Below are 27,863 nucleotides of genomic sequence, written 5' to 3'. Positions count from 1 at the left end.
GTTGTTCTTTTATGCATCTCGCTGCCACTATTATTTCTTGCTTAGACTTGCGTAATAATAGCTTTTGAAAACTGTGGAATGTGTCAGGCATATAACAAAGTATAGATGATGCTATAATAAGCACCTAGGTATTCACATCCAGCTTAAGACTACAGAGATCTTGAAAATCATAATCAGATCACGGAATGTGCATGCATGTGTGTAAGGGTGTCTGGGGCAGGAGGGTGGGAAGAAAGGGGTTGGGTAGCATGCCCGTCCCAATGTAGAAGGATCTCCACTACCACACACGCCAGATCTCCAGCCCAACTATCTCTTCACTCCTCTCTGGGGCAGTTGCTGACTTTGGAAGAAGAAAGAGATCCAACCTCTTTTGGGTCCTCTTTGGAAATTATTTGCCTACAGACAGCACAGGTTCTCATCAGCTCCCCCAGCCATGCAGCAATTTTTGTGGGTCAGGCCTTGCTTTGCAGAAGCAGCTTGTGGTTGTCTAATGGGCTAGGGGAAGACAGGCTTGCTTAATTCAGCCCAGGTCTAAAGCAATCTGTTCCACTGAGCTTTTACAGGAAGAAATCAGCTGAGATTTTGAACTCCTGTTTCTGTTTCCAAACTCAACTGGAAATGGAGGTATTTATTGATTGACCTCCTAAAACATCAACACAGGTCATGTAGCTCCTCTGCTTATAAACCTTCCATGGCCTTTTCATACACTTAGAATAACACCCAAACTCCTCATCCCAGCTGGCTCAGCCCTGGCAGCCTCCTAGCCTCAGGCAGGGCCCTCTGCCTCATGATCCCTACACTCCTTCTGCACCAGACTGGTCCCAGCTCCCCACACCCCCAATCAGGACCTCTACACAGACTGTACCCTTTGTAACGATCGTGCTTCCTTGAATCTATGACATGCCTTTTTCACACTGTATTGTTTTGAGAATTAGGGTGACTATTTCAATGTATTACAATGTATAGCACTTTAAATATAAGGTTTCTTTTCTTTTTTTTGAGACAGTGTTGCCTAGGCTGGAGCGCAGTGGCACCATCTCGGCTCACTGCAACCTCCGCCTCCCGGGTTCAAATGATTCTCCTGTCTCAGCCTCCCGAATAGCTGGGATTACAGGTGCGCGCCACCATGCCCAGCTAATTTTCGTATTTTTAGTAGAGACAGGGTTTCACCATGTTGGTCTCAAACATGGTCTCAAACACCAGGCTGGTCTCAAACTCCTGACCTTACGATCCACCCACCATGGCCTCCCAAAATGCTGTGATTACAGGCATGAGCCACCATGCTCAGCCCAAGGTTTCTTTTTTTCTCCTCCAAAAAGTCATACCTATAATTGATGGTGCATCTTAAAATTGATGTTGACCTCACAAAGCCATGACCAATCTTAACATTATAAAAAGCGAGACCACCAGACACTGTGTGCCTCCTAGTGTGATACGCAGCACCAGCTATGAAGCAGTCCCACTATAAAAACTGATCTGGAATCTAGAATCTCATCCAGCCCCTACACCTGAGTTCTACTTTATAGAAGATATAGGGGGACAAAAAGAACATGTTAAATGATGATACTGCAAATGCAGCTGCAAAATCCAGATGTGAAAAACCCTATAGAATAAGCAATGTGGTTTCTTTGACAAATACATTTTCAGGACATGATGAGGGGAATTACAGATGAAAAGAGATTTAAAAGACACATCATATGCAATGTGTAAACCTTGTCTGCATCCTATTTTGAATAAATCAACTGTACAGAACATTTACGAAGTGACTGCAGAAATGTCAACACTCACTGCGTACTGTTCACTGTTCAGTGGTTATGCTAAAAAAAAAAAAAAGAAAAGCCCATCTATTTTAGGTTTAATTCCTGAGAACTGTTTCAAAATATTCCAGGATGTGGGATGAAAAGGTGAAACAAGTTTGGGCCTGTGTCAATAATACTGACACTGGGTGATGGGTACATGAAGTTATAGATTCTCTCTACTCTTGCATAGGTTTAAAATTTTTCATAATAAAATTCTAAAAAGCTGTTGAAATTGTCTTAGGGTTCAATAGCCAACAATTATTTGTTTAATTTGCTTTCTGGTAGACTCTAAGCTCCAAGAGGACAGGGAGCATACCCACCCTCTCCCCCACTCCCACCAGCATGGGATGGTGTCTTATGCAGAAGAAAAGCTGGGTCAGCATTAATTAGCCAAAGACTGCTGCTTCAAGACAACCCAGTATACAAACTTGTCTGAAGCTTAAAGACATATTTTTGAATAGAATCAGTATTTTGAAATGCAGCAACTTTTCAATTACACAAAAAACTGCCTCTAACAGGATTTCAGTGATCCAATTTATAATATTTATGTTATAATATTAATTCTAAGGGATTTATAATATTTTATAAATGTTTATAATATTTATAATATTTTATAAATGTTAATATTTATAATATTTTATAAATGTTAATATTTATAATATTTTATAAATGTTAATATTTATAATATATTATGAATATTTATATAATATTTTATAATATTAATTTATAATATTAATTCTAAGGGAAAATGAAGTCTGAATCTCAATGTATGATACCAGGCATGGACCATGGTCTATCAAGATTAGGAATGGGTAGCAACATGAAGGAGTGGAGAGAGTAGGGACTCTGGGAAGCCAGGAATTATAGACCTGTCTTGCATAAACGAACCACTAATGAATAGGTCCTTAGAATTGCAAAAGACAACTTTGAAGAAGTATAAAGGGATGGGATTAGAGATGGAGAAGATGAGGCTGTTTTAGCACCAGTTAGAACTCTCCAGGCTGAACACAGCCTCGTGCTTTACTTTGGCAAGAAAGATTTAGCCAATACTTGAAAACTAGAGTTTAAAAGCCAGGTTCAGCTACTTGGGGGCTGTAACTTTGACATCTGGATATCCCTGTGATGTCAAATTCTTAAGAAAGCCAGGTGTGTCAAGAGCATTATCATTCGATTCAATCTCCTCCTACTGGCTGTGAGAACTGGATCAGCAGAGGCACACAAGCACATCCACCTGCAAGTCAGTTTACTTTGCAATATGACCACTTTTGCTCAAAAATGCAAGAAAGATGCTTGAGAAAATATTACACTTGGGGTATCTTTCTCCCAATTTCTATTTCCTAAGGCTCCTGTGAGCATCAAAGCACTTATTTTTATAACTATATACTGAAAGCACACTCCAAATGAAAAGCACAGGTTTTGACGCCAGAGAGATCCATCGGCTTGTGTTTTCAGTGAGATACTGCATTTTAAGCTTCCATCTCCTCCTCTGTAAAATGGTGATATGAACATCTAGCATGCATGCACAAGGCTTATGTAGAATATAAAGAGCCCTGCACAGTGTCTGACATAGACAATTCATAATAAATAACTGCCATTATCCTCATAACCGTCATCTGCATTATCATCATCATCATAGGCTAAGAAGTCAACCTCCGTCATTCTCTCCCTTAGAGTAAAAAAATTCCAAAACAGACTTTCTCCCCCGAGACTGATAAATAATTTCTGGCATTCTTATTTTTGCTTTAAGCATATCCCTTAAAAAATTTATAGATAACAATCTTTAAATACCACTCTAAGAAGGATTTGACCAATGTCACTATGGGGGAATGATTATTTCTTGGACCTTTTATGAAGTCCCTTTGTGTTACTTCTTGTTTGTCAAAGCAAACCCATCTATGGCCCAAATTCCCATTCTCCTTTTTAGAAAAAAATTAACCTGTACCAAATGCTGGGATTAAAAAACATTGGAAAAGAACACATTATAGTATAAAATAGTGTGATATTGTGATTCATAATAAATACATAATTTGGTCCTTGTCCCCAGTTCCTGGCCCAGAGCTCCTGAAACCCTTGCAATTTCCTGACCAATAGGGGTGCCAGGTGCATCTTTTGTTCTAATATCTGTTCTTTGACCCCAGTTACTGACACAGAGCTCCTAATTCCTTGGAGTTTCCTGGGTGATAGGAGCATCTTTTGTTCTAATGAGGTGATTTGGTAAGTTCCTGGGTTGGGGCTGATCATCAGAAAGACCAAACCATGATTAGAAGCCTAGAACTTTCAGTCCCACCTTCCATCCTCCAGGAAGGAGAGCAAGACTGGAGATTGAGTTAAAAATCACGGGGGTCTGGGTGCAGTGGCTCACACCTGTAATCCCAGCACTATGGGAGGGCAAATCACCTGAGGTCAGGAGTTTGAGACTAGCCTGGCCAACATGGTGAAACCCTGTCTCTACTAAAAATACAAAAATTAGCCAGGCGTAGTGGCAGGCGCCTGTAGTCCCAGCTATTTGGGAGGCTGAGGCAGGAGAATTGCTTGAACCAGGGAGGTGGAGGTTACAGTGAGCCAAGATTGTGCCACTACATTCCAGCCTGGGTGACAGAGCAAGACTCCATCTTGGAAAAAAAAAAAATTGATCATGGGCCAGTTGTGGTGGCTCACACCTGTAATTCCAGCACTTTGGAAGGCTGAGATGGGTGGATCAGTCGAGGTCAGGAGTTTGAGACCAGCCTGGCCAACACGTTAAAACCCTGTCTCTACTAAAAATACAAAATTAGCCGAGTGTGGTGGTGCATGCCTGTAATCCCAGTTCCTCAGGAGGCTGAGGCAGGAGAATCACTTGATCCCGGGAGGCCAAGGTTGCAGTGAGCTGAGATCATGCCACTGTGCTCCAGCCTGGGCGACAGAGTGAGGCACCATCTCAGAAAAAAAAAAAAAAAAAGGCCAAGCGTGGTGGCTCATGCCTGTAATCCCAGCACTCTGGGAGGCCGAGGCAGGCAGATCATTTGAGATCAGGAGTTCACGACCAGCCTGGCCAACATGGTGAGACCACCGTCTCTACTAAAAATACAAAAGTTAGCCGGGTGTAGTGGCAGGCGCCTGTAATCCTAGCTATTCGGGAGGCTGAAGCAGGATAATCGCTTGAACCTGGGAGACAGAGGCTGCAGTGAGCCGAGATTGTGCCACTGCACTCCAGCCTAGGCAACAGAGTGAGACTCTGTCTCAAAAAAAAAGATCATGCCTATGCGATAGTCTCCATAAAAATCTCTGAACTCTGGGGTTCAGAGTTTCCAGGTTAGTGAACACATCCACATGCTGGGAGGGTGGTGTACCCCAACACCACAGAGACAGAAGCTTCTGCCCTCAGGACTCTGCTGGACCTCACCCTAGGTACCTCTCCATCTGGCCGTTCACCTGTATCCTTTATCATGTCCTTTACAATAAGCCAGCAAACTTAAATATTTCCCTGAGTTCTGTGAGCCATCATAGCAAATGATCGTGCACAAGGAGGATATTGTGGGAACCCCTGATTTGTAGCTGATTGGTCAGAAGCATAGGTGACAGCCTGGACTTGCGAGTGGCATCTGAAATGTGGGCAGTCTTATGGAACTGGGCCCTTAACTAGTGGGATCTGACGCTAACCCCAGGTGTCAGGAAAGTTAGAGAATTGGCTGGTGTGGGAAAAACCTACACATCTGGTCACAAAAGTGTTCACCGTCAGTGAAGAGAAAAACAGTTGGTTTTTCCCACATAATTAGTCTCTTCAGTAAAAGCCAAAATAAAGTCGTTTTAGCCAAGAATAAAATTTTTTTGTATGGTTTAATAAAAATAATAGTAACAAATGAAATAAACTAATTCATTACAACTGGCCTCTCTGTGGCAAGCAGTGGAGCAGGATCAAGGCATCAGGGCCAGAGAGTGCAGGTGCTGAGAGTGACACTGACGGGTGCAGGGGCAGCCGCCGTGACCCAGGGCATGGCCTAACAACATGGGGTGTTGGGGGCACCATGGCCCACCTCGCAGTAGGCCTCACAGATAATGCTACTTTGTTCACTTCACAATAACCCCCAAGTAAGTATTACTATGTCAACTTACAAAAAAATGGAATAATCTAACAAGTACTTTGCCCAAAGTCCCACAACTACCAAGTAACAGAGGCAGAATTCACACCCAAGGCTGTCTGATGATAAAGTGTGCGTTCTTCCTCACAGACCCCTTTGCGTAATGAGAGGATTTTCATTCCCTGGACTCTATCACCTGTGGACAACCATGCAACTCAACAACCCTCCCAGAGACCTGGTTTTTAGGTAACTACACAGGAAATACAGAGAAGGAACAATTTAAAATGTCAAGTCTATTACCTCTTACACCCAAGAAAGAGTCTACCAGTTTCTCCAAGAGGCCACTGACAAGTACATACCATGACATCTGCTTCCCTTGTGGCGTATCGAAGATTTGGATCTAGCCAATACATTAGAGATTTAACCTGCTCGAAATTCAGGAAGAGTAGGAATACCAGGAACAGGAAGTAGAGCACACTGAGTCCTGAGAGAAACAAAAACATGCTGAAGTTTAGAAGAGATCCAATAGTCAGACACACACAATACACATTAGACTCGAATGGCATTGCCAAAACCAGACACTAAGATTGCAGCACAGCCTGTCAAGACTCCTCTTATAATCTGGGATTTCCCTTGATGAGGCAGTCTGATACACAGTCCTAATTCAGATTGAGAGTGGTCAAGAAAACCATCTCTGAGAAACTGATGCTAACTTAGACTGAGACTTGAAGGATCGTGAGGCAAAGGGTGTGCGGGGTGGGTGTTAGGATTGCACGCAACATTCAGCTAGAGAACAGCATGCAGGTCGGTTTCCGAAAAGAGAAATATCTAGGATCCCGTATGTGGCTAGAGCACTGGCAGAGAGGGGAACAGAGCAAGGCGGCCCTGAAGCGACCGTCAGGGCTTAAAGGCCATGGCCAACATTTCAGATATGATTGTAAGTTAAGTGGGGAAATAAGATGATCTAGGTAACATTTTAAAAAGCCAACTAAGTGGACTGGAGGAGGGCAAGGCTGGGTGTGGACAGTATTACCGGTGTAAGGTTCAAGAGGTGGCCCAGGGCCACTTTTTTGAGACTTACACTCCACATTACCCCATGTAGGCATAATTTTATTGTTCTATCATCTCATAATTGCTATCCTAATAATCACTGTGTCATTTTAAAAAGAAATGTTAACAATGCACTTTTAGAAAGCAAAAGCCTGTCCAATACATTTTAGAGAGATTTCAGAAACGATCACGAGGGGTTTTGTGGTTTCTCTTTCCCTTGAACTCATTGGAATTAGAATGTTTATGCGGGACATTTAGAGGCCGTGATACAAATGACCTTGGATCACAGCATCCATCCAAACTTGGCTCAGCACTAATCTCCAGTGAGCCACTCCAGAGGAGAGCACGTCTGTGGAATGAAATCCACTGCAAGCGCTATAGTGCCAGGCCTTCTAACAGGCACCCCTCTCCTGGCCTCAGGGAGTTCAAGGGAGGCCCGGGTGGTATGTGGCCAGCCCATAATTGTGCATCCTAGGGCCCAGGGAATGCACATTTTTTAGGCAAGTTGATATGAGAATTGCCTTCAGTTTGCACTTATGCACCACCCATTTTTTACCAATTTTCACCACAAACGCCCCCCACTACACTTTTTAATAATTATGATCCTCTTGAATAATTACATTAGGACAGAAAGAATCTGTGGTGCAGGGATTCTCAATCTGGAGTTCTTGGTTGGGCTTCGAGGTCTGTGAAGCCCTGGACACTATATGCAGAGCTGTGCATGGTGAATGTCTATGGTTGCACACATAGGGAATGGGTCTAACTATAGGTCTCATCGGATTATCAAAGGGCTCCATGCTCCCAAAAGGCTCTCAAGAAGGAAATAAAACTGCCTACTACCTACCATAGATCATTTGAAATAGGAAGAATTCAGATGTGTCCAAATAGCTGAAAATAACTTATAACTTCAAACAGCACTATTAAATCAATGGGAGGTATGCACGTTATAGCCAGGACTATCTTTTTGAAAATGTAAATGGAATCAGGTCACTCTAGGAAAAACCCTCCCGTGATTTCCCCCTGCCCTTCATGCCCTGCTCTTTACCCTGGCCCACAGTCCCCATGATTACGTCTGTGCCCGATGACTCTCTGACTTCTCTCCTACTCTTCTCCCAGGGCTCACTATACTAGGGCCACACTGGCCTGGAAGTGGTTTCTAGCTGTGGGCCATTTTAGCAGCTTTTCCCCTTGCCTGGGATGCTCCCCTCCCCCAGAATCTTTGCAGGCTTGGATCCTTCTTTGTATGACAGTTTCAGACTTGGCATCACTCCCTCAGGCCTCCCATCACTCCTCAAGCTAAACCAGACACCAGCTCCTGTCACCTCCCCTGGTCTTAACTAGCTTCCTACTAACTTCAGATAGCTGATTTTTTTTGATTACTGATTTGTGTAATAGTTTGTTTACTAGCTGTCCTCCGTCTCCAAGTGGAAGGGCAGCTCCTTGAGGGCAGGCTCCTGTCTGTCTGGCCTTCCCTGGTGGCCTCAGAGCGCAGAGCAGCACCTGTCACACAGCTCACTCAGTGAATGGCTGCTGAGTGAAAAGTTCACCAATCAATTCAAAGAGACTAAGAGTTACCCAGAAGCTCTGAAGGCTGAAAGAAAAATAGGCAGCCTTTAGCAAAATAGCAATTTCTTAGAGTTCTTGTACATTTTTACATAAGATTACATTTTCCAAACCTAAAATAATTTGGTGACTTATTTAGGTCAGATGAAGCCAATATCCAAAGTTTTGAAGATTCATTTTAAATCCTTTAGGTGATTTCACTATTTAGACTACAAAATCAAGTAAAAATAAGACATCCGATATTTATATGCTTATTTCTAACCCTTAGTTCAAATTAGGGTTCTTTGTCAGAAGTCTTTCTCTTTCCAAGTTCTTTCTTATTCATAAAACTGAAGAAATTGAATTGCTTTGTTTTCATTCCCTTCCAGATGCTCACAAGACAAATGTGCTCATCGTAAGTTCTTGGGCTTGCACTAGTAAAAGCAATACGAAAACACATAAAGGAAAACAAGAGATATTTGCTTAAGTCAAATCCTGTGTACATTAAGAGACAACAACATAAGGAGGCATGTGGAGTTGAAACAGTTCATGTGTAAGAGAATTTAAGTCATCATCAACACTTTATTTTGTGTCAAATAATTTTAAGAAAACATGTATATTAGGAACATCAAAAAGCAAAAAGCTAGAATAAAGTTTTAACTATTGAGAGTAGCAAGTAAAAGTCTTAAAGTGATAAACAGAAAAAAGATTAAAAAAATAGAACATCCTTTTACATTGCTAATGTAAACTCACCAAAAACCATTCGCCATAAGGCTGGATGAGGTCGAGTGAACGGACCTGCAGATAAATAACATTATAAAGTTAGAAGGAACTGGTTTCAGAGAAGGCTAAAACTTAAGGTGCTGCTGATCTCCATACAGATAACAAGAAGAAAAAGCTCTCTACTGTTAAAAGTTTTTTTTTTTTCCTACATAAACACTTTGAGGTCAAAGTTTGGTTGAAATGTTTTCTCCACATTATAACGACTGTCACCACAATCATCACAGGCACCACTCTTCACAACAGAGATTTTTTTTAAAGCTTTGTCTTGAGAAGTCAGAACATAATTTCCCATGGAAACAATGTTGTAATAGTGAGTGGGTCATCAGGCTAGGCTTAAGTGTGTGTGATACATATTGTACTTTAACAAGTAAAATGTCCCAGCTGCCCAGGAGCTCCAGGGAAAGAGGTTCTGGACAGCACAGTCATCATTATGTGTGTGCGTTTGCATGTGGGTGCATATGTGTGTGTGTACGCGTGTGCGTGTGTGTGGGTGTGTGTGTGTGTGTGAGACAGAGAGAGAGAGAGAGAGACTGAAAAATAACAGAGGAAACAGAAACACCGTGTGGCTTTTCATTATGACCTGTGCTGACAAAACACCTCTGACATGGCAATCCAGTTCAGACACATGCAGATTCCACACAACTGAAACAAAAGTCTCATAGGACAAAACTTTCCCTTACGACAAGTGATAGGCCAATACTTTCTCTTTTTTCATTAAAAAAGCAGAAGAGGGAGAAGAAAGCAAGCTGAGCCTTGACCTTACACCTCACAGCTATGGAAAAGCACCATTCTGGTGAGTACCTGTTCTATGCGGGTCTGCCCACGCCTTTCGAACAGCCTTCCTACACTTGCGGAATTTCCAACTTTATGAATCCCATGTCCCCAGGAGAGACACCAGAGCTTGTTTCCCAGCCTTCTTTACAGGTAGGGCTCATTCTGCAGTGACACTCGTGCCAGGCTTGGCCTCAGGAACTAGTGACAGTAAAGGGAGTAGGTACAGCTCTCCTCTCTCTCTGTTTCTCTAGCCCTGGCCAGTAGGGGCAGTAGGCAGGTGGTGGCCATCCAAAGTGGCACTCCCTTAGATTCCATTGCAGAAGTGACACTGGGGCAGACCATAGCCCATGCTCGCTGGGGTTCCCTCCTTAGAACAGCTCTGGGGGTGGTGCCTGTTTCTGGAAGCTCAGACTATGGTTGGTTTCCAAGCAAGCCTATGACACTGTGAGCCACTCCTAGTCTTTAACAGGCTCTTTAATAAGCACAGTCAGCTTCTGTTGCTTGCAATCTTGAATCCTATCTGAGGCAAACATTCTGCTGCAATTTTTATTCCTGAATTCATTCTAAAATCATCTATATATTCTTAAAAAGACCACATTGAAATATATTTTAACTGCTTTCTTTTGATGAGTCAAGTTCTTATTATGAAAATCAGTTACAAGTACCCCCCACCATTCAAATCTATCAGTTCCTAGGTGGCAGTTCGGATGGTGAGTTTGGTTCATGAGAGACTCTGCTTTATCCAAATGCATTTGCGTTTGGTTCCTGTGTTTTGGATGGCAGGTAGTGAGAACTCAGATGGTTAGGGGTTTATTGAAAATTCATCTAAATCTGTTTGATTTCTGAGTTCTAATAGTGAGGGTTCAGACAATGAGGAATACCTATATTCCTTTTCAAAATCAGCTGCTTCTTTCTCAGAAAGTCACAGTGAAGGTTATAAACCAGGATCCCCCGCCAGGTAATGTGACACCATCACCTTTTGTCAAGTCATTGGGAAACTCATGGCTAAAATTATCATCTTTTAAGTTATTTTCACTTCCAAATGCTCCTCTTTACTCATGGCAGGCCATAGCTCTTGACTTGTCACCATAAGTGACTTCTGTATTTTGGTGGCTGCCTGGCTTGAAAATATTACTTCATCTATAACACTAAATTAACCTTTTAGATATAAAATGGGACGTCAGTTTTCTGTACAGTTTCCTCTTATAAGGTTCACCTCTAAAACTGTATGACCTATTATTTGGCTTGTGACAAAATCAGCACTTAAAAATTCTATAATGTTATTCTCAAGAGCAATCATAATGACAGGAGTCAGCACTACCTTCCTAAGCGCTTACTATGCACCAGGCTGTGGAATGAGACACCCCCACACAGTGTCATAAGGACTCAGTGACAAAGGTGTCATCATTACTCCCACTTTACAGATAAGGGTACTGAGGCAGAGGAACCTGCCCGGGGTCATGCAGCTCATGGAGTCCACCTTAGTTCCATCAGAGCCTCCTGTGTCACCAGGCTGAGTCGTGAGGAGCACCTGGGGACTTTCCTATGAACTTTCACAGAACTGGGTCGGCTCAGGAAGAGGAAAGGGTTAGAGAGGGTATCTGAGGGTTGAGCCCGGACTGGTTTCAGAACCAGGAGAGTGCGGGGAAAGAAACAAGCTAGGAGTGTTTAGAGCCGATGCAACAGGGAGAAAGGCATGGCGCAGGCTTTACCATAATGTGGAACTGATAAGCAGGCTCAGGAAAATCAAGACCAGGGAAAGGGCAGGGAACTGATAGCTCTAGAGATAAAAGCCAGGGACCACCCTAATCCAGGGAGATGGGAACCACTGGTAACTTTTGCCTACAAAAGGTGAGATAAGGCCCTGGAATGTAAGGTGACCCTTTCAGTAACTAACTTCAAAACCCAGTCTAGGTTTGATTTCAACCATCAAATCTGCCGCCCTGCGAGTGTGAGCCTTGTCATAACTGCCCATTGCCTCCTGAGAAGAAACTCTGAATTTTTTAAAGTGGTATTTTAAAAAGTACATTTTAGTAGCATTATATACTAACAGTGCAATCTTTACTGTCAGACAGCAGTATTGCTAAAAGTATCATTTTACTTTTTAAAAAAAAATCGAGGATGAGGCTGGTGTGTTCTAGATTATAAATCCTGATACTTATGCTCACTAGGTTACTTGCACCTGTCTACTCCAGTCAAGTCACCTTTGCAGAGCCTAAGGGTGTATGTGCCAGGGGTGGGGATGCAACTGAAGAGGAGCCCCGCCTTCCACAGCATCACCTGCCCGGCATGAGCCCCACCTGTAGCATCCTGTGAACATTCATGTCATCTCAATGCCTTCCCCACAGATCTTATTTCCCAACAGACTATTGACTACTTTCTCAGTGGTCTTGTAAAGGCAGGCTTCCTTTTCTTCTCTGACCATTGTTATGGTTCTGAGGTTATTAGAAGGGCTCAGCCTCATGGTTGCTTTCCACAGGAGTTCCTACTCCTTATCTGTGCTTTATATCAGATTTGATAAAAGCTGCCTGGGAGAATTTGGGTCTGTGGTTTGGTTACTTACTCTCTTGCTTATGTTGGAGAATTGGGGAAGACTTCTTAGGGCAGTGGTGCAGCAACAAACGCTGGGTTTTGGTTTTCTTATGAGGGACATTTAAAAACTATGTGTTTTATTTACCGTTCCTTCCACCTAGAATACATCATTTTCTTTTTCTTTTTTGTTTTTTTGAGACGAGTCTCACCCTGTCACCTAGGCTGGAGTGCACTGGCGCGATCTCAGCTCACTGCAGGCTTCAATCTCAGCTCACTGCAGGCTTTGTATCCCAGATTCAAGTGATTCTCCTGCCTCAGCCACCCTAGTAGCTGGGATTACAGGCATGTGCCACCACGCCCAGCTAATTTTTGTATTTTTAGTAGAGACAAGGTTTCACCATGTTGGTGAGGCTGGTCTCAAACTCCTGACCTTGAGTGATCCGCCCACCTCAGCCTCCCAAAGTGCTGAGATTACAGGTGTCAGCCACCGCGCCTGGCCTAGAATACATCATTTTCAATCTTATACTAAGAGCAAGGTTAATTTCAAAAGAACTAGAAACCAAATGTCTTCATGAGAAGAGCTAGCATTTTAAAATCTACGTCAGAAATTAGAAAATAAGATCATTGCCTGACTCACCAGAAACTGTTATACCTAGAAAAAATTAAGTTCACAGGACTTCACCTTAGGGAAATATAATTATTTTAATAAAAATCAGACATTGCCTGTCCAACAGCTAACATTTGTATCCTCAGGCCAGAGGCCCCCTGGCAGACCCTCTTAGTCAGCTTCTCTTTTTGATTATTATTAGTTAGAGTTCTTCTAGGAAAATTTGAGACGGTGAAAAAAATGATCTCTAGGTAACGTTCAAACCTAAGGAAAAGAAAATTTATTTATTTATTTATTTATTTGAGATGGAGTATTGCTCTGTTGCCTAAGCTGTAGTGCAGTGGCGCAATCTTGGCTCACTACACCCTCCGCCTCCCAGGTTCATGCAATTCTCCTGCCTCAGCCTCCTGAGTAGCTGGGATTACAGGCATGCGCCACCCCACCTGGCTAATTTTTGTATTTTCAGTAGAGACAAGGTTTCACCATGTTAGCCAAGCTGGTCTTGAACTCCTGACCTCAAGTGATCCACCTGCCTTGGCCTCCCAAAGTGCTGGGATTACAGGCATGAGCCACTACGCTGGGCTGGAAAATTTTTTTTTTTACAAAATGTAGTGAAGCAGGGGACACAGGATGGAAGGAGAAAGGAACTTTTTTTTTTTTTTTAATTTAGAAGATGGTGACTTTTTGGACCACTTCTAAACATCAAGGAGACATGATTATCATTATCTTAGCAAAGAGAAGTCAAATGACACAGAAGAAGAAACAATGATAAACTCAGGAAAAATAAGAAATACTAGTTTTTCACTCTCCTCAAAGACCGTAAAAAAGTGCTGAGTGCAGCCAGGTGTGCTGGCTCATGCCTGTAATCCCAACACTTTGGGAGGCCGAGGCAGGTGGATCACCTGAGGTCAGGAGTTCCAGACCAGCCTGGCCAACATAGTGAAATCCTGTCTCTACTAAAAATACAAAAAAAAAAAAAATTAGCTGGGCATGGTGGCATGCACCTGTAATCCCAGCTACTCAGCAGGCTGAGGCACAAGAATCGCTTGAGCCCGGGAGGTGGAGGGTGCAGTGAGCCAAGATTGTGCCATTGCACTCCAGCCTGGGCAACAGAGTGAGACTCTGTCTCAAAAAAAAAAAAAAAAAAAAAAAGGGCTGAATGGTGTTTCTCTTGCAGACAACAAAAGGGAAAAAAGAGGTCTTGTTCTGTGAACTTTTTTCCAGGTGGATTTATTATTTAATTCAGCATATATTCATGAGAAGTTAATATGGGCCAGGCACTTGAAGTACAGATAAGGCTGGGCTGGTTTTGGGGGCGTGGTAAGGTGGAAAGGGGATGAACAACAGTTAAAGGGAGTTCTCAGAAGCAGGAAATGTACACCAGAAGGTCGCCCGTTGAAAGAAATCTCCAGCCAACTGGAGACTCAAATAGGTTTCTAAATTTCACTCCAGTGATAGGGTGGTATAGTTAAAATTACACATACACTTGAGTGTCAGTTGCTATAATGGGATGAAGGTAGCAATTAAAACATTTTTGTAAGGAAGCCAAAAGAGAATGAAGAGAACTGAAGAGGCGAAGAGGGCAGGAGAGAAGTGTAAAAGCAGACATCAGACCCTCTCCTTCCCCTGCTCTCACTGCCAGCCCTCTCCCTCCACATCTGCTTATGGGACTGAATGAAAGAACTCTGGGACCTAATCCTGCCACTCACCCTGTTGATTGTCACACAAAATTTTGTTTGAGTGTCCACTCCTCTGCCATATAGCTCAGGGGTGGATTCTAAACCAGCGGAGGTAATCCTAGTCCCCTGTCATTCTTCTAGCCAACAAATATCTGTTGAACACCTACTCCTCTAAACACTATAAATTTCTGTCCTTGGAACTGGTTGAGAAGAGACATGTGGCCCAATCCTAGTCAAAGACATGTAAGTGTGCTGGAGGATTGCTAGAAAAGGGGTCTCTACTCAAGTAAAGACACACTAGAAGAGATGATCTCTTCATCTGCTGGCCATTGCCTGCCACTACATGGCTGGCACTGCAGGAGCTGTCTCAAGGCCAGCAGGGCAGACTGCAGCCTAGAAGATGGCAGAACAGAAAGGGGTAAAGAAGCTGGGTCTTCACAGGTCACTGAGCCGCTGAATAAGCCAGTCTGCCAACCACCCTATCTCAGAACGTCTTGTTACATAAGAAAATAACGAATTTCCTTAGTGTTTAAGCCATTTTGAAATGCGTTTTCTATCACTTGCAGCCAAAAGCATCCTGACTATTATAAAATCCTATGGAGAAAGTCAAAGGTCTTTTTTGTTATTTAGACTCTACAAAAAGAATCACAAGGCTCCCTTCCTGTAGAAGTTGACCAAGTCTACCACATAGATAACATACATGAACTCACGCATACGTGATGAGACAAATGGACACAATCCACTTTTGGCCTATACACAGCCGTGCAGGGCAGCATTTACCAGGTCAAGGATAAATGCATTTCAAGTTGCCAAAAAATTGTTCCGGACATGCTATCCACTGCAGGCACTTCCCCAAAACTGTCTGTGAAGGAGAGGGCAAGTTTGGGCTCCATTTTTCCTATTCATTTTCATTACTTGATTTGAGAATATGTGCCAAGGGTGGGGAGAATGGAAAATAAGGGGACAAGACTGAGTGTGAAGGGGCATGTACACTCCACTCACAGAGACAGCCGTTCAGCATGGGCTCCTGGGGAGGCCTGTGGCCTGAGAGAGGGCTCTAATAGGGGAAGCCACGCACCTCAGGGGCACCCTGCCCAGGGCCCTCCCAACTCCCCACCATCTCCACTAGCACCTTCCAAAGCCATCCCTAATTTGAAAATATTCAATAACATTCTTTCATGTGGAAAAGTTAGTTTTACTACTCTTAGGTAAGGTATGAATAAACAGATCTTTAGAAAACAAACGACGTAAACACAGTATGTTTGCTATATACACATGGCTTCAAGAGAATCCAAGTCCTCCCTTTGCTGACTAATGTCCCAATCCCTCCTGCACAGGACACTGAACTGCCATCCTCCTTGTTTATACCTTCTATACCTATCTGAAACCTTATTTTTGGCATGGTCTGCCTTTTGGTGAATGGTGTGTGTGTGTGTGTGTGTGTGTGTGTGTGTGTGTGTGTGCGTGCGTGTATGTGCCCGGGAGGAGAAGAAAGGATGGTAGGGCAGAAATAGAGTGGAAACAGGAGACAGTAGGAAGGCTCAGATCAATGTGTCAGCTCCTGCCAGTCACAGACAACACATGAGCAACGGAGGAGCATCAACTCAGCCACCACCCACCTCCTTTGTGGGATGCAAAGCACGCTAGGTCCAGGCCAACTAAGATCCCACCATGGGGGAAAAGACAAGCCAGAGACTGACAGAAAAAAAAGAGAAACAGCAGGAGACAGAAAACATATTATGAAGAAAGCCAGAGATAAAGCACCTTGCAATGGACCTAATATGAGATATGACCAGAGCAGCACCGCGGAAGGGAAATGCACAGCTGTGGCCCTGCCAACAGGCTGACATCAAAGGCTGGGGGACATGGTGGCACGTTTCAGCCTTCTCACTGGTAAACCGAGCTGGCTGAACTAGATGAGCTCTGTGGCTCCTCCTCCCTTTGTGTGTATCACAAAGTCCATGCAGCCAGGATAAGGAAACCGAGCTTCAGTTTTATCTTTCCAGAATCAAAACAAAAGCACAGTCCCACAATGAGAGATTGAGCAGCTGAAGTCAACTTTGAAGATTAGAGGACTTCATTGGGGAACAGAGGCAAAGCCAGAAAAAATCACACAAAGTGTTACATCAAATAGATTTAATCCCCTAACCTTCAGTGCCTTTGGTACCTCAAGAAAAACATCTGCTAATGAAGCCCCAATACTCAGCTCCCACTAAAGACTTAGAGAAGGGACAGCGGTACAAATCACAGCTATTGAGAGACTAATCTTTCAGAATCCTCACATTTCTAAAACAGCTCTGGGCTCAGAAACAGCAAATTTTTCATAAGGAGCCAAAAAGAAACTTTCAAAGCCATGAAAAAGTAACCCTTGAGAACTAAGCAACAAATAACACAGGTCAAGGAAAGCTGAAGACTTAAAGAACAGACCTGATACCTGTGCACTGATCAGTTTCCTGAGGACATATGCACATATCATGCTCTGATTGACTGATAAGGGAACAAAAAGGACAGAGGACATAAGAGAAATAAGAGAAAAGTAGGAATAGAGGGCACAGACCAATAATGGTCATGGCATTGAGTGATGACAAAGAAGAAGGCAGCAGATCACGGGATACAGAAGGTAGAATGGCTGAGGGGAATGGGGAATAAACTGTCACTACCATCTGAATAGTCACCTAGTCATGTTTTAGAGGCTCCAAATGTCTGCTTTGGTGGTGGTCAGCCTTGTGTTGGTATGTAACCTGAGATAGAGTTTGCCATTTCCTTGCTTTGAGATGTATTCTTAGGCCACCTTTGTACAGAAAGAGCTCAGGGAACCCACCCTTGGCTGGCCACTTATGCCATATACAATACGGCACTCTTGAAGGAGAGGAGGGTCTACATAAGACCCAAGCACTCCTCTAACCTAAAATTCAATGAGAGGGAAGGGAAAGTTGGCAAATAGCCAAAAAGCTGTTTGACGTCAGGGATTTTTTTCAGTAAATTTGATAGCAGGAATCCCAGCTGCTCAGGCAGCTGAGGATGGAGGATTGCCTGATGCCAAGAGTTTAAGACCAGTCTGGGCAACATAGTGAGACCCCATCTCTATCTACAAAAAATATAAAAAATTAGCTGGGTGTGGTGGTGTATCCCTGCAGTCCCAGCTGCTCAGGAGGCTGAGGCAGAAGGATTGCTTGAGCCCAGGAGTTTGAGGATGTAGTGCCCTATAACCACACTTGTGAATAGCTATTGCACTCCAGCCTGGGTAACACAGCAAGACTCCATCTCTAAAAATTTTTTTTTTAATTAAAAATTCAATAGCAGGGTCAACACCCCTTTATTCCATGACTTACCCATATTATGCACAACTTGTCTTCATACCGTGATAATTGTGCATTACCAGAACCATCAATCCTTATGGAAAAGCCAAACTACATTTGACGTATCTGCATAAGGTATGCAGATTTTCATTAAAAAATTCTTTTTCACCTAAAAGCTTGAGTGGTTGGAGAGCTAAACTCAGCTCCCAAATAACTTGGCTATGTAGAACAATTCATTCTCTGAGAGATTCAGAGTCATGGTTTTATCAGCATGATTATTATGCTAGTCTGCTACATACTAAAACCACTACGTTCTTGTAAACGCAGTGCTACGTATGAGTCTGCCTCCAGAGTGATGCTCCTAACTACGATGGAAAACTCGGATCATTATTATTATTATTATTATTATTTTGAGATGGAGTTTCACTCTTATTCCCAGGCTGGAGTACAATGGCGTGATCTTGGCTCACTGCAACCTCCGCCTCCCAGGTTCAAACGATTCTCCTGCCTCAGCTTCGCGAGTAGCTGGGATTACAGGCACGCACCACCACGCCTGGCTAATTTTGTATTTTTAGTAGAGACAGGGTTTCTCCATGTTGGTCAGGCTGTTCTCGAACTCCTGACCTCAGGTGATCCGCCCACCTCGGCTTCCCAAAGTGCTGGGATTACAGGCACGAGCCCCCGCACCTGGCTGTTTTTTCTACTCTATCTTCTAGATGACTCGTATCTCAAAAAATAGGACAAAATTCCACTGCCACCATCTTAGGAAGCCTGAAGGCCTTGACATGGAACATTTCCAGGTAGCATCTGATAACATTCATAATGAGCTTCTTATATTACACATGATAGCCTGCTGAATAGCATGAGCGGTTACAAAAGAAATGCATCTTAAAGCATGATATTTAAAACCCGAGTACGGCCGGCCCATGGAGAATAACCCCTAAGAACGACTGGAACAATTTCCAAATGTCACAGGTGTTAAAAAAAAAAAATAGAAGACAAGAGTGAGCGTTTAGAAGTGGCTACGGCTACGGTGAACAAGTAGAGAATATTCTAGTGGAAAGGTACTGAAAGGGAATAAGAAAAAAGAAAACAACTTTTAAGGAAGAATTTGGAGGAAAGGGATGAATTATGAGCATGGCAGAACACCAAACTTGCTTTTTAAACAAAAGCTTTGCCTCACTCACTCCATAATCATGATGGGGGTAAAATTCACAGAAATCATTGTCTTTTTTTCCTGCTGATGAAAATTCATATCCTAAATGCATAATCAGCAAAGTTTATGGTGATAAAAGATCACTTGGGACAACTTATTTAAGTAATACTCATTACAGCATTGACCCTGTCCTTAGCAAAAAGGAAGAACTCAGCAGTAATGGAGTATTTTATGACTCAACTGATAATAACAAAAACAGCAACAAAAAGAACCACATTTATTGAGAGCTTATAATTTGTCAGTCATGTTCATAGTGTTTAACGTGCACCCATTTAGTTAACCCTCACAACTGTACCTGTCTGCTGTCTCCATTTTATAGAAGGAAACTGAAGTATTCTCAGCACTCTTAGGAGGCTTCTCTGGGGCTAGGAAGTGGCAGAATGGGCAGTCTGCCTCCAGAGCCTGTGCCCCTAACCACTACACAAAACTCAGATTATTTCTTTACTTCATCTTCTAGACGACTCACATCTCAAAAAAACCAGAAAGGCACAGTATAGGAGAAATGTGGTAATGCATGACATTACTTACCATTGGGGAAAGCTAACACACTGATGATAAGAAAGAAGAAAATAACAGAGAGGATGCCTCTCCAGATGTTGTCTTCTGGAACAGAGTCATCCCTGAAAATAGAAAAACAACATTGAGCATTTACTTTCAGATCCAAATAGAAAACCTAGAGGAAGGAAGACTTCCATGTTCTAAAAACTGGGGGACTGCTAGATGTATGACAGGACTGAACATAGGTTCTGAAATAAGAGATTTATACAGATCATACAATAATTCTTAGATCATTATGTGTCCAAACGGCACTAACAAACTAATACTGACTGTTAATTTCACAGACCTGATTATAAAACCAGACTACATAATCAGACACACTTTACCTTCCAGTGAAGTGCACTTTTAATAGACACCTAACAACTGAATATCTGCCCAGAGGTTATAAATGTGGCCCTCAAAATGCCAGCCTGATCTTTACTAGGGTACCTGTGATGCCTTCTGGCTTAGGTAGGGAGGCTCAACATCCAATTTCCAGGAACACCAGTTTTTACTTAAGAATGGCTGCACACTGAGGGCACACAATGTCCTCATTCAGACTGACATCACATAATTGACATCGGGAATGATGATGACAACATTAATAGCTCCCATTTATCTATCTACTGTGTGCCAGGCACTGACCAGGCAGCTTATAAACATTATCCCTAATGATCACAAGTTTGCAAAATGGAAGTATTATCAACCACATTTTACAAAATGAGGTTGCAAAAGTTCAGAAAGATTAAGTAACTTGTCTGAGGTTGTGTAGGTAAGACATTGCTAAGTTGGCATTCAAAACCAGGTCTGCTAGACACTGAAGACAATGATTGTTCCCCCAAGCCAAGCTATCTCATGAAAAAATGATCTGTCATCCTAAATCAGCCTGACTTATGTTAGAGGCACAGGGTTGGTATAAAAGACATTGACAGGACACACAATATGTAGGTTACAAATTAAAAGCAAAGCTGAAATTAACAACTGTTGCATGGGAAAAGAAGGTTGATTCTGTGACTCATATTTCATAATAAATATATTCTGGAAGATTCAAAAAATTAAAATTAAAGATTCAAAAAATTTTAAAAATACTGGAAGAAATTGGAGAATTAAAAAAAATAAACGAACCTCAAAACAAAACAAAACAATCAACAATCATGAAGTGGTAAATTCACATGGCAAAGAAATCAGTAACAAAATCGAAGGAAAAGAGGTAAACTTGGGGGAAAAAAATTTATAACTCATATCAAGACAAAAGACTAATTTCCTTAATATGCAAAGCATTTTCCCCAAAATCAACTAACAGGAAGAACAACAAATGAACACAGAAAAACAAATAGAAAAATGGGCAAAAGATATGAAGTTTGTTCACAAAGTAAAAAAATCTAAATAGAAAAATGGGCAAAGCATATGAAGAGTTTGTTCAGAGAGTAAAAAATCTAAGGCTCTCAGAAGTGAAAAGATGGTCAACCTCACTCATGGTAAGTTAAAAATAGTGACCGTTTTAAAAGTCTACCTTATTGAAAAACTGGCAAAGGATATGAAGGGTTTGTTCACAGAGTAAAAAATCTAAGGCTCTCAGAAGTGAAAAGATGGTCAGCCTCACTCACGGTAAGTTAAAATAGAAACTGTTTTTAAAATCTACCTTATTGATAAAGGTAAAACTTTAATGACTGAGCTGGGGAGGATATGAAGAAACAGGAAAATAGGCATGCTCATACATTGCTGGTAGCAGTATAAATAAATCACCTTTATGGAGGGCAATTTGGCATTATTTTAAGTCTACAAATGCATATGCTCTGTGACTCAGCAATTTTACTTTTGGGTATTTATCCTTTAGATAAACTCTCATTCATGCAAAAATGACATATATCCCAGATTGTTCACTATGGCATTACATGTATTCTTAAAAAGTTGGAAGCAATCTAAATGTCCACCAAAAAGAGACCGAGTAAAGAAATTATGGTCCAGTCTTGCAATGGAAAGCTGGGCAGCCATTTAAAAAAACAAGGACGCTTTTTAAGAATCAACTGATTCATAATAATTTAAAAGATATCATTAAGTAAATAAAGCAAATTGCAGAATAGTAGGTATAATAAGCAACTATTTGTGCAAAACAAGGTGGGGAATGTGTATGGGTATGTAGCTTATAATTTATGCTTATGCTTGCATAGGATGTCACTGGAAATCCACCCAAAAAAATGGTGACACTGGTTTTCTCCAAAGAGGAAAAATGAGGGGCTGGGGAGAAGTATGGAGAGAGGTATTCACCACATACCCTTTGATGTATCTTGGACTTCAAGCGACGTGAATACATCATTCTCTTTAAAAACATTAACTAAAATTTTAATTAATGGGTTATTAACCACAAATAAATGGCCATGGCAAATCAGTAAATTAGCCTCTATTTAAAATTATCTACCAATCAAAATGCTTGAAAAGGTACATCAGCACTAAATTTATAACTAAATGGGTAATATATTAGGTTGTAAAACCAATGAAATGGCAGTTTTGTAAATTTTGAGCAATTTTATTAGAAAAAGAGGATCAAATGGATGGCCTAGTTTCAGAGGGGGGAAAATGTTGATTAAATGGAATAAAATAGCAGGTGGTTCTGAAAAGTTGGCAGTTTTATATTTGTCTAATTAGGAAAAAATGTATTAATGAAAGACAGTGAGGTCTTTGGATAAACTGAAAATATGCAGTACGGGAAGATCAAACTTCTGCAATCAAAGATTAGAGGATAGGAGAGTGAGTTTACGAAGCCATGTGAGTCCTATCAGACTAAAGGCCCCAATGTCACACTCTACTGTGAGTTTCGAGAGCAGAGAGGGTGTCCCCACCTCATTTAGAACAGCCCCTTACCAGTCTGTGGTGGTGGTGCACAAAAAGAACAGAATGCCTGACAGGTGAGGATGCCAAACTCCCCTCTGGCCACAGGGCAACCTGAGCACACAGGGCCACTCTATAAGGTCTGGTGTGAGTCCCTCCTCTCTGAACCCCAAATAATCCAGAGATTTAACCACATGCTGAAGTTTCCATAGTTAATCATGAAACAGAACTTGGCTGCAGAGTCCACATGAGTGGACCCCAAATGAGGGACAAGATCTAGTATCCATGGACAGCCACTATATTCTAGTGGCTTTGCATGTTAGCTCTCTGAATCTTTGTAACACTCTAAAGCAGGAAATGATCATAATCTGCATTTTACTGATAGGGTCTGGCCCCAAAGTACAAGCTATTTCCTCTACAGGAGGCCATACAGTGCAGTGACTGGTACAGGCTGGGCCAGACCACCAGCCTGTGTGACCTTGGGCAGATTACTTAACCTCTCAGTGCCCCAGTTTCCTCCTCAGTAAACAGAGGATGGTAATAGTTCTACCTCATAGGGTTGTGTGAGGATTAAATAACTTAAAACATGTAAAGCACTTAAAACAGTGCCTGGCACAGAGAAAGTGTCCATTACTATCATGAGTTCACAACGTTTGAATGCCCTTCATTTATGTCCACTCATTCCTTCTTCTAGTTAATGCCTATCATTGGGTAGGGACTCTTTGAGGTCTGAGATAAAGAGACATGGCCTTTATTCTTGAGTGGATCAAGACAAAAAAGGACAATGAGACATTATCTTAGTATAGCCTTGCCCTGAAGGAAATGTTTTTCATATGTAGGAACTGTCTCTGACAAACCTCAAAAAAGCCTGGGTATTCACCTGTGATTGGCCCCTTGGTGGGATTGTAATTGTCTCCTATGGCTTTGTGAGGCTGCAGTGTGGTTCCTGCTTCTCAGGAAAGATCATGACTTGTGGTCTGGGCTGCCCAATCCTCATCTTGACTCTTCCTGGCCTAAGGGTACTTGCTCAACTAAGACATGTTGCTTGTTCACAGCAACAACAAATATGAAGACTTAAAGCTTTCCATTGTGATGCTGTGACACCGCCTTGACTTCGTTCCTGGGTCTACTGCAGCTACTAACAACAAAATGCCCCAGTCTGCAGTGCCCTGAACACTCCAAAGAACTTTCACAGCTGGTGTTTTATTTAACAGTTCCACAGTTCTGTGGGGGAAGGCAGAGCCAATATTATCTTTGTTTGAAGGATGAGGAAAATTAAGCTCTTGGTTTATCTTGCCCACAGTCACACACAAATAGAGGCAGAGTGGAAGTAGGTATGAGGGCTGGAATGCTGGCTGTAGGTCAAGATTGCTATTATACATTCTCCAATAAGGACACAAACAGACAAGCTTAGGGAGGCAAAGTCTTCCTCGCTCTCTGCTAAACTTAGGAGGTGCTCCAGCATAGCACTGACCACATATTGTGAAAATACCAAATGTACACATTAAAATAAGAAAGCTCCCCAGGGCACAAGTCCCGCCTCATTTCCCCAAGGTAGCTCTAGTGCCTGGCACAATGCCCTGACACACAGCAGGCATCCACCTGCCATAGTAGGTGGCAAGAATGAGCAAGATGATATGACAGAGTAGGCCAGTGACTCAGGTAACATGAGGGGGGAGTCTCAGCCTGACCCACAGGGTCCACTGGCAGCAACTTCCCTCTCCCCTTGCAGAGTGTTGGCTACAGAGGGCTATTGAGACCATCAGCAAATATCTAAAATCCCAATCAAGTTTTCAAACACCTTGGCTTCTTCTGCAGAGCATTGTTTCAGCTAGGATAGGGAACTACCCAAAGAGACAAAGTCTTAACAGCAGGAAGTATCAGGAAAGCCCTGAGTTAAAAAAAAAAAAAAAGTTTGCACTCCAAAGAATTTCTGGACTCTGACTCCGATTCTGTCTCAATTTAATATTTGAGTACAGGAATTTGACCAGAGGGGTGGTAACTTCAGGAAACCAAAGCAAACTCCATTCACTTGCCTACAATCTTTTAGACAAGTCTTTCTCCCTGGGGTCAGGCAGCCAGGAATATCTAACCTTTATTATGATTCCTAAGGCTTCTAGGTTAATTGTCCCTCTCCCCCTCCCATCTTCTCCCTCATTACTTTTAATATGAGTCCTTAAATAAAGACCTATAGGTTCATGTTTAGATGAGTCACTGTTTAAGGATCATCTCTCCCAATAAAAAGTTTAATCCCAGGTTACATGGTAGACCAATGTTAAGTAGCTTAGGTATTATCTTTAATACCACATTCATCTATTTTATAGAAAGTTATGATCCTTGTCAAGAATTATGGGTGAGACATCAACTAAAGGAAAAGAATGGTGATAAATTTTAAGTTCTTATTGAATAAATGATTTCATGCATTCAATTCATTCAGCATTTACTGGATGTCTATCCTGGGATGATTCAGATAACTGGCCTCAAGAAGCTGATACAGAAACTAATATTATGACATGTTAGATACAATAATAACAAGTATTTGGAAGGATATAAACATTTCTTCCTCTGTGCTTCTTGGAACAATTGAGAAAGGTATCTTGGAGGGGAACCATCCAAATGGATTGTGAAGGATGCCAAGGGTGGTGTCATGTGTGGGCAGGAGGTGGCGGGAGGTGCCTTCCAGTCTGAGAGATGGCAGCCCTGCCTAGGTATGGGACATGTGAGCTGTCGGGGCCTGCTGGGTGTTGGGTGTTGGGTGTGCTGTGTATGGAGGGAGGGATAGAGGTGGGAAAGTAGACTTACTCCATTACAAAGGACGCTGGAGTCCAGCTAGTACTTTCCTATAGGTGACAGGCATCTACTGAAATACTGATGTCAACCAGCTTTGGTGTTATCTTTCATACCATACTAATTTCGTTTTATGGAAAGTCACAATCCTTGTGAAGAATTACAGCTAAGTTATCAACTAAAGCAGGAGAAAGGTGATATGTTTTAAAGTATTTATTCGATAAACGAGAATTTTAAACAGGGAAAGATGGGACCATGATTTTGTCTAAAAAGATCACAGGGGCAGCACTGGAGGGAGGGGAAGCCAGGGCCTGAGAGTCAGCTATCCCAAAGGGTTGGGAGTTTGCTGAGCAAAGGCTTGGGAATGGAAAGAGAACAGTCCCGAAAGCTATAAAGGCCCAATCAGACCTGCTGAAGATAAATGAGATGGTGAACTCCAGGTTGGGAGAAACCTGGGCTAGAGGCAATGAGGACTATGAACTGTTGAATTATATTAATTGAATTAAATGGGATGCCAGGGCTGAGGAAGCAGTGCAGGCTGACTGGACTAGTCCTGGTTCTGGGATTAGTTAAGACTGAAAAACTGTAACTTCTCTACAGAAATCTGGGGCAATAGGAATTATGTCACAAGATAAATTGTGTTACATCTGGTAATAGAACTACATCTAAAATGCTAAACACAGTTTATTCAGAACAGATGAACTTGAATTAAGGTTGCTTACTAAAGAGGAGTCTGAAAGGCAGCAGTTCCTAGGTATATAATCTCTGTGGGCTGAGGCATCATCTAAGCCAAATAAATATTTAAGTCATCCAAGTGGCCATTCACTGCAGAAGACCCCAGAGAAATATATGGCACATTTCCCCCTTTAACAAATTAGAAATCGTATTATGGACATAAAACTCTGGAAATCAGTATAAGAAAAAATGTAAAACATTAAGTTCAATAAAAAATTTGATTCAAATGGTAACCGGGGAAAAGAAATATTAACAATCATTGATAACTGGACCTCAGGTGCAACCTAACACAATGTTCACCTTCAGGGCTGGTTTAATCCTAGCCCATAATCACTATAGATGAGCATTTAACATTGCTAGTGTCAGCCAACAAGGGCATGCAGGGCTTTTGCTGCTGGGAGAGAAGGAACATGATGTATATAAAGGAAACAGGATAAAGACAACTGAATCAGCAGTATCAGGGGACATTTTCTAATGGGAATTTATGTGGTCAAGAGGGAAAGAACAGGGAAGGCTAGCAAGTATCCATAAGCAATACAATACAGGTGGCCAGAAGTATGCCCCAAAGATATGATGGTGAACTGGAGTTCCAAAGCCAATAAGGGAAAATAAGTAAAAACCATTATTAACAAATCAATCAGTCAATCAATCAGTCTGTCCATTTCCCTGTCCTTGCCTGTCTCCTTAGTTCTAAATCGAGGAGAAATGAAGCATAGACAAATTGATGATCACTTAAGTACACAAATCTGCAGAAAGGCAATGTCTTCTAGGTAAGTAACAATTTTTGTTGGACAAGTGCTAACAAAGGCTGATTCTACTGTTTAATGGCAGGTGCCTCTTAAGGAGAGGTGGGCTTCTTTGAATGTGAATTAATAGATTCTGGTGTTTTCTAAATCTAAAGCTTGAGTTTTTTAAACTAAAGGCATTCAATATTTCCAAGTTTACCAACCCCTGAATGCAGAGTAAATATGAGGGTATCTTATAGGTAATTATTATACTCTGAGCTTGAGACAAAAGTTTTCCTTGCCCTACTTTGCTAACAAACTTCTAAGACATATGCATAAGCATTTATTTATAAAAATACTATTTATTTTTTAATAGAGATGGGGTCTTGCTATGTTAGCCAGGTTGGTCTTGGACTCTTGGCCTCAAGCAATCCTCCCACCTTGGCTTCCCAAAGTGCTAGGATTACAGGCGTAAGCCATTGCACCCAGCCTACTTATTCTAAAATGTGGGAAAATAAGTTTTTGGTTTTCTTTTGAGACAGGGTCTCATTCTGTTGAGTGAGTAGGGTGGAGGCTGGAGTATGGTGGCATGATTTCAGCTCACTGCAACCTCTGCCTCCTAGGCTCAGGTGATCCTCTTACTTCAGCCTCCAGGTGCATGCCACCACGCCCAGCTAATTTTTGTTTTGTTTTGTTTTGTTTTGTTTTGTTTTGTTTTGTTTGTTTGTAGAGATAGGGTTACACCATGTTGTCCAGGCTGGAAATGAGCTTTTTCAAATAGGAAAATGATTAGGTAGTATCTAACTTTATTTTTAATGATGGTGATAAAGACAGGAGATTTAAATACTATGGTTTAACAGGGAATTGACCTAAGGGCCATCTAACAAAAGAACTACTTGACAAATCCAAAC

The 27,863-nt window shown here is 42.0% G+C and overlaps 1 protein-coding gene across 1 annotated transcript in view; it reads right to left on the bottom strand.

The window, feature by feature from the left end:
• Positions 1-27,863, bottom strand: part of PTDSS1 (phosphatidylserine synthase 1) — a 72,974-nt gene that overhangs the window by 41,160 nt on the left and 3,951 nt on the right. Inside the window, exons 2-4 of the mRNA XM_019032308.4 lie at positions 19,868-19,959; positions 9,203-9,247; positions 6,217-6,341 (exon numbers count right to left, since the gene is read on the bottom strand). Coding sequence (XP_018887853.1) covers positions 6,217-6,341; positions 9,203-9,247; positions 19,868-19,959 — 262 coding nt within the window. The remainder of the gene's footprint in view (positions 1-6,216; positions 6,342-9,202; positions 9,248-19,867; positions 19,960-27,863) is intronic.

This window comes from Gorilla gorilla, chromosome 7, assembly GCF_029281585.2.
Source record: "Gorilla gorilla gorilla isolate KB3781 chromosome 7, NHGRI_mGorGor1-v2.1_pri, whole genome shotgun sequence".
NCBI lineage: Eukaryota > Metazoa > Chordata > Mammalia > Primates > Hominidae > Gorilla > Gorilla gorilla.
Note: the sequence above shows the minus strand (reverse complement) of the source record. Positions and strands in the feature narration are given on the sequence as shown.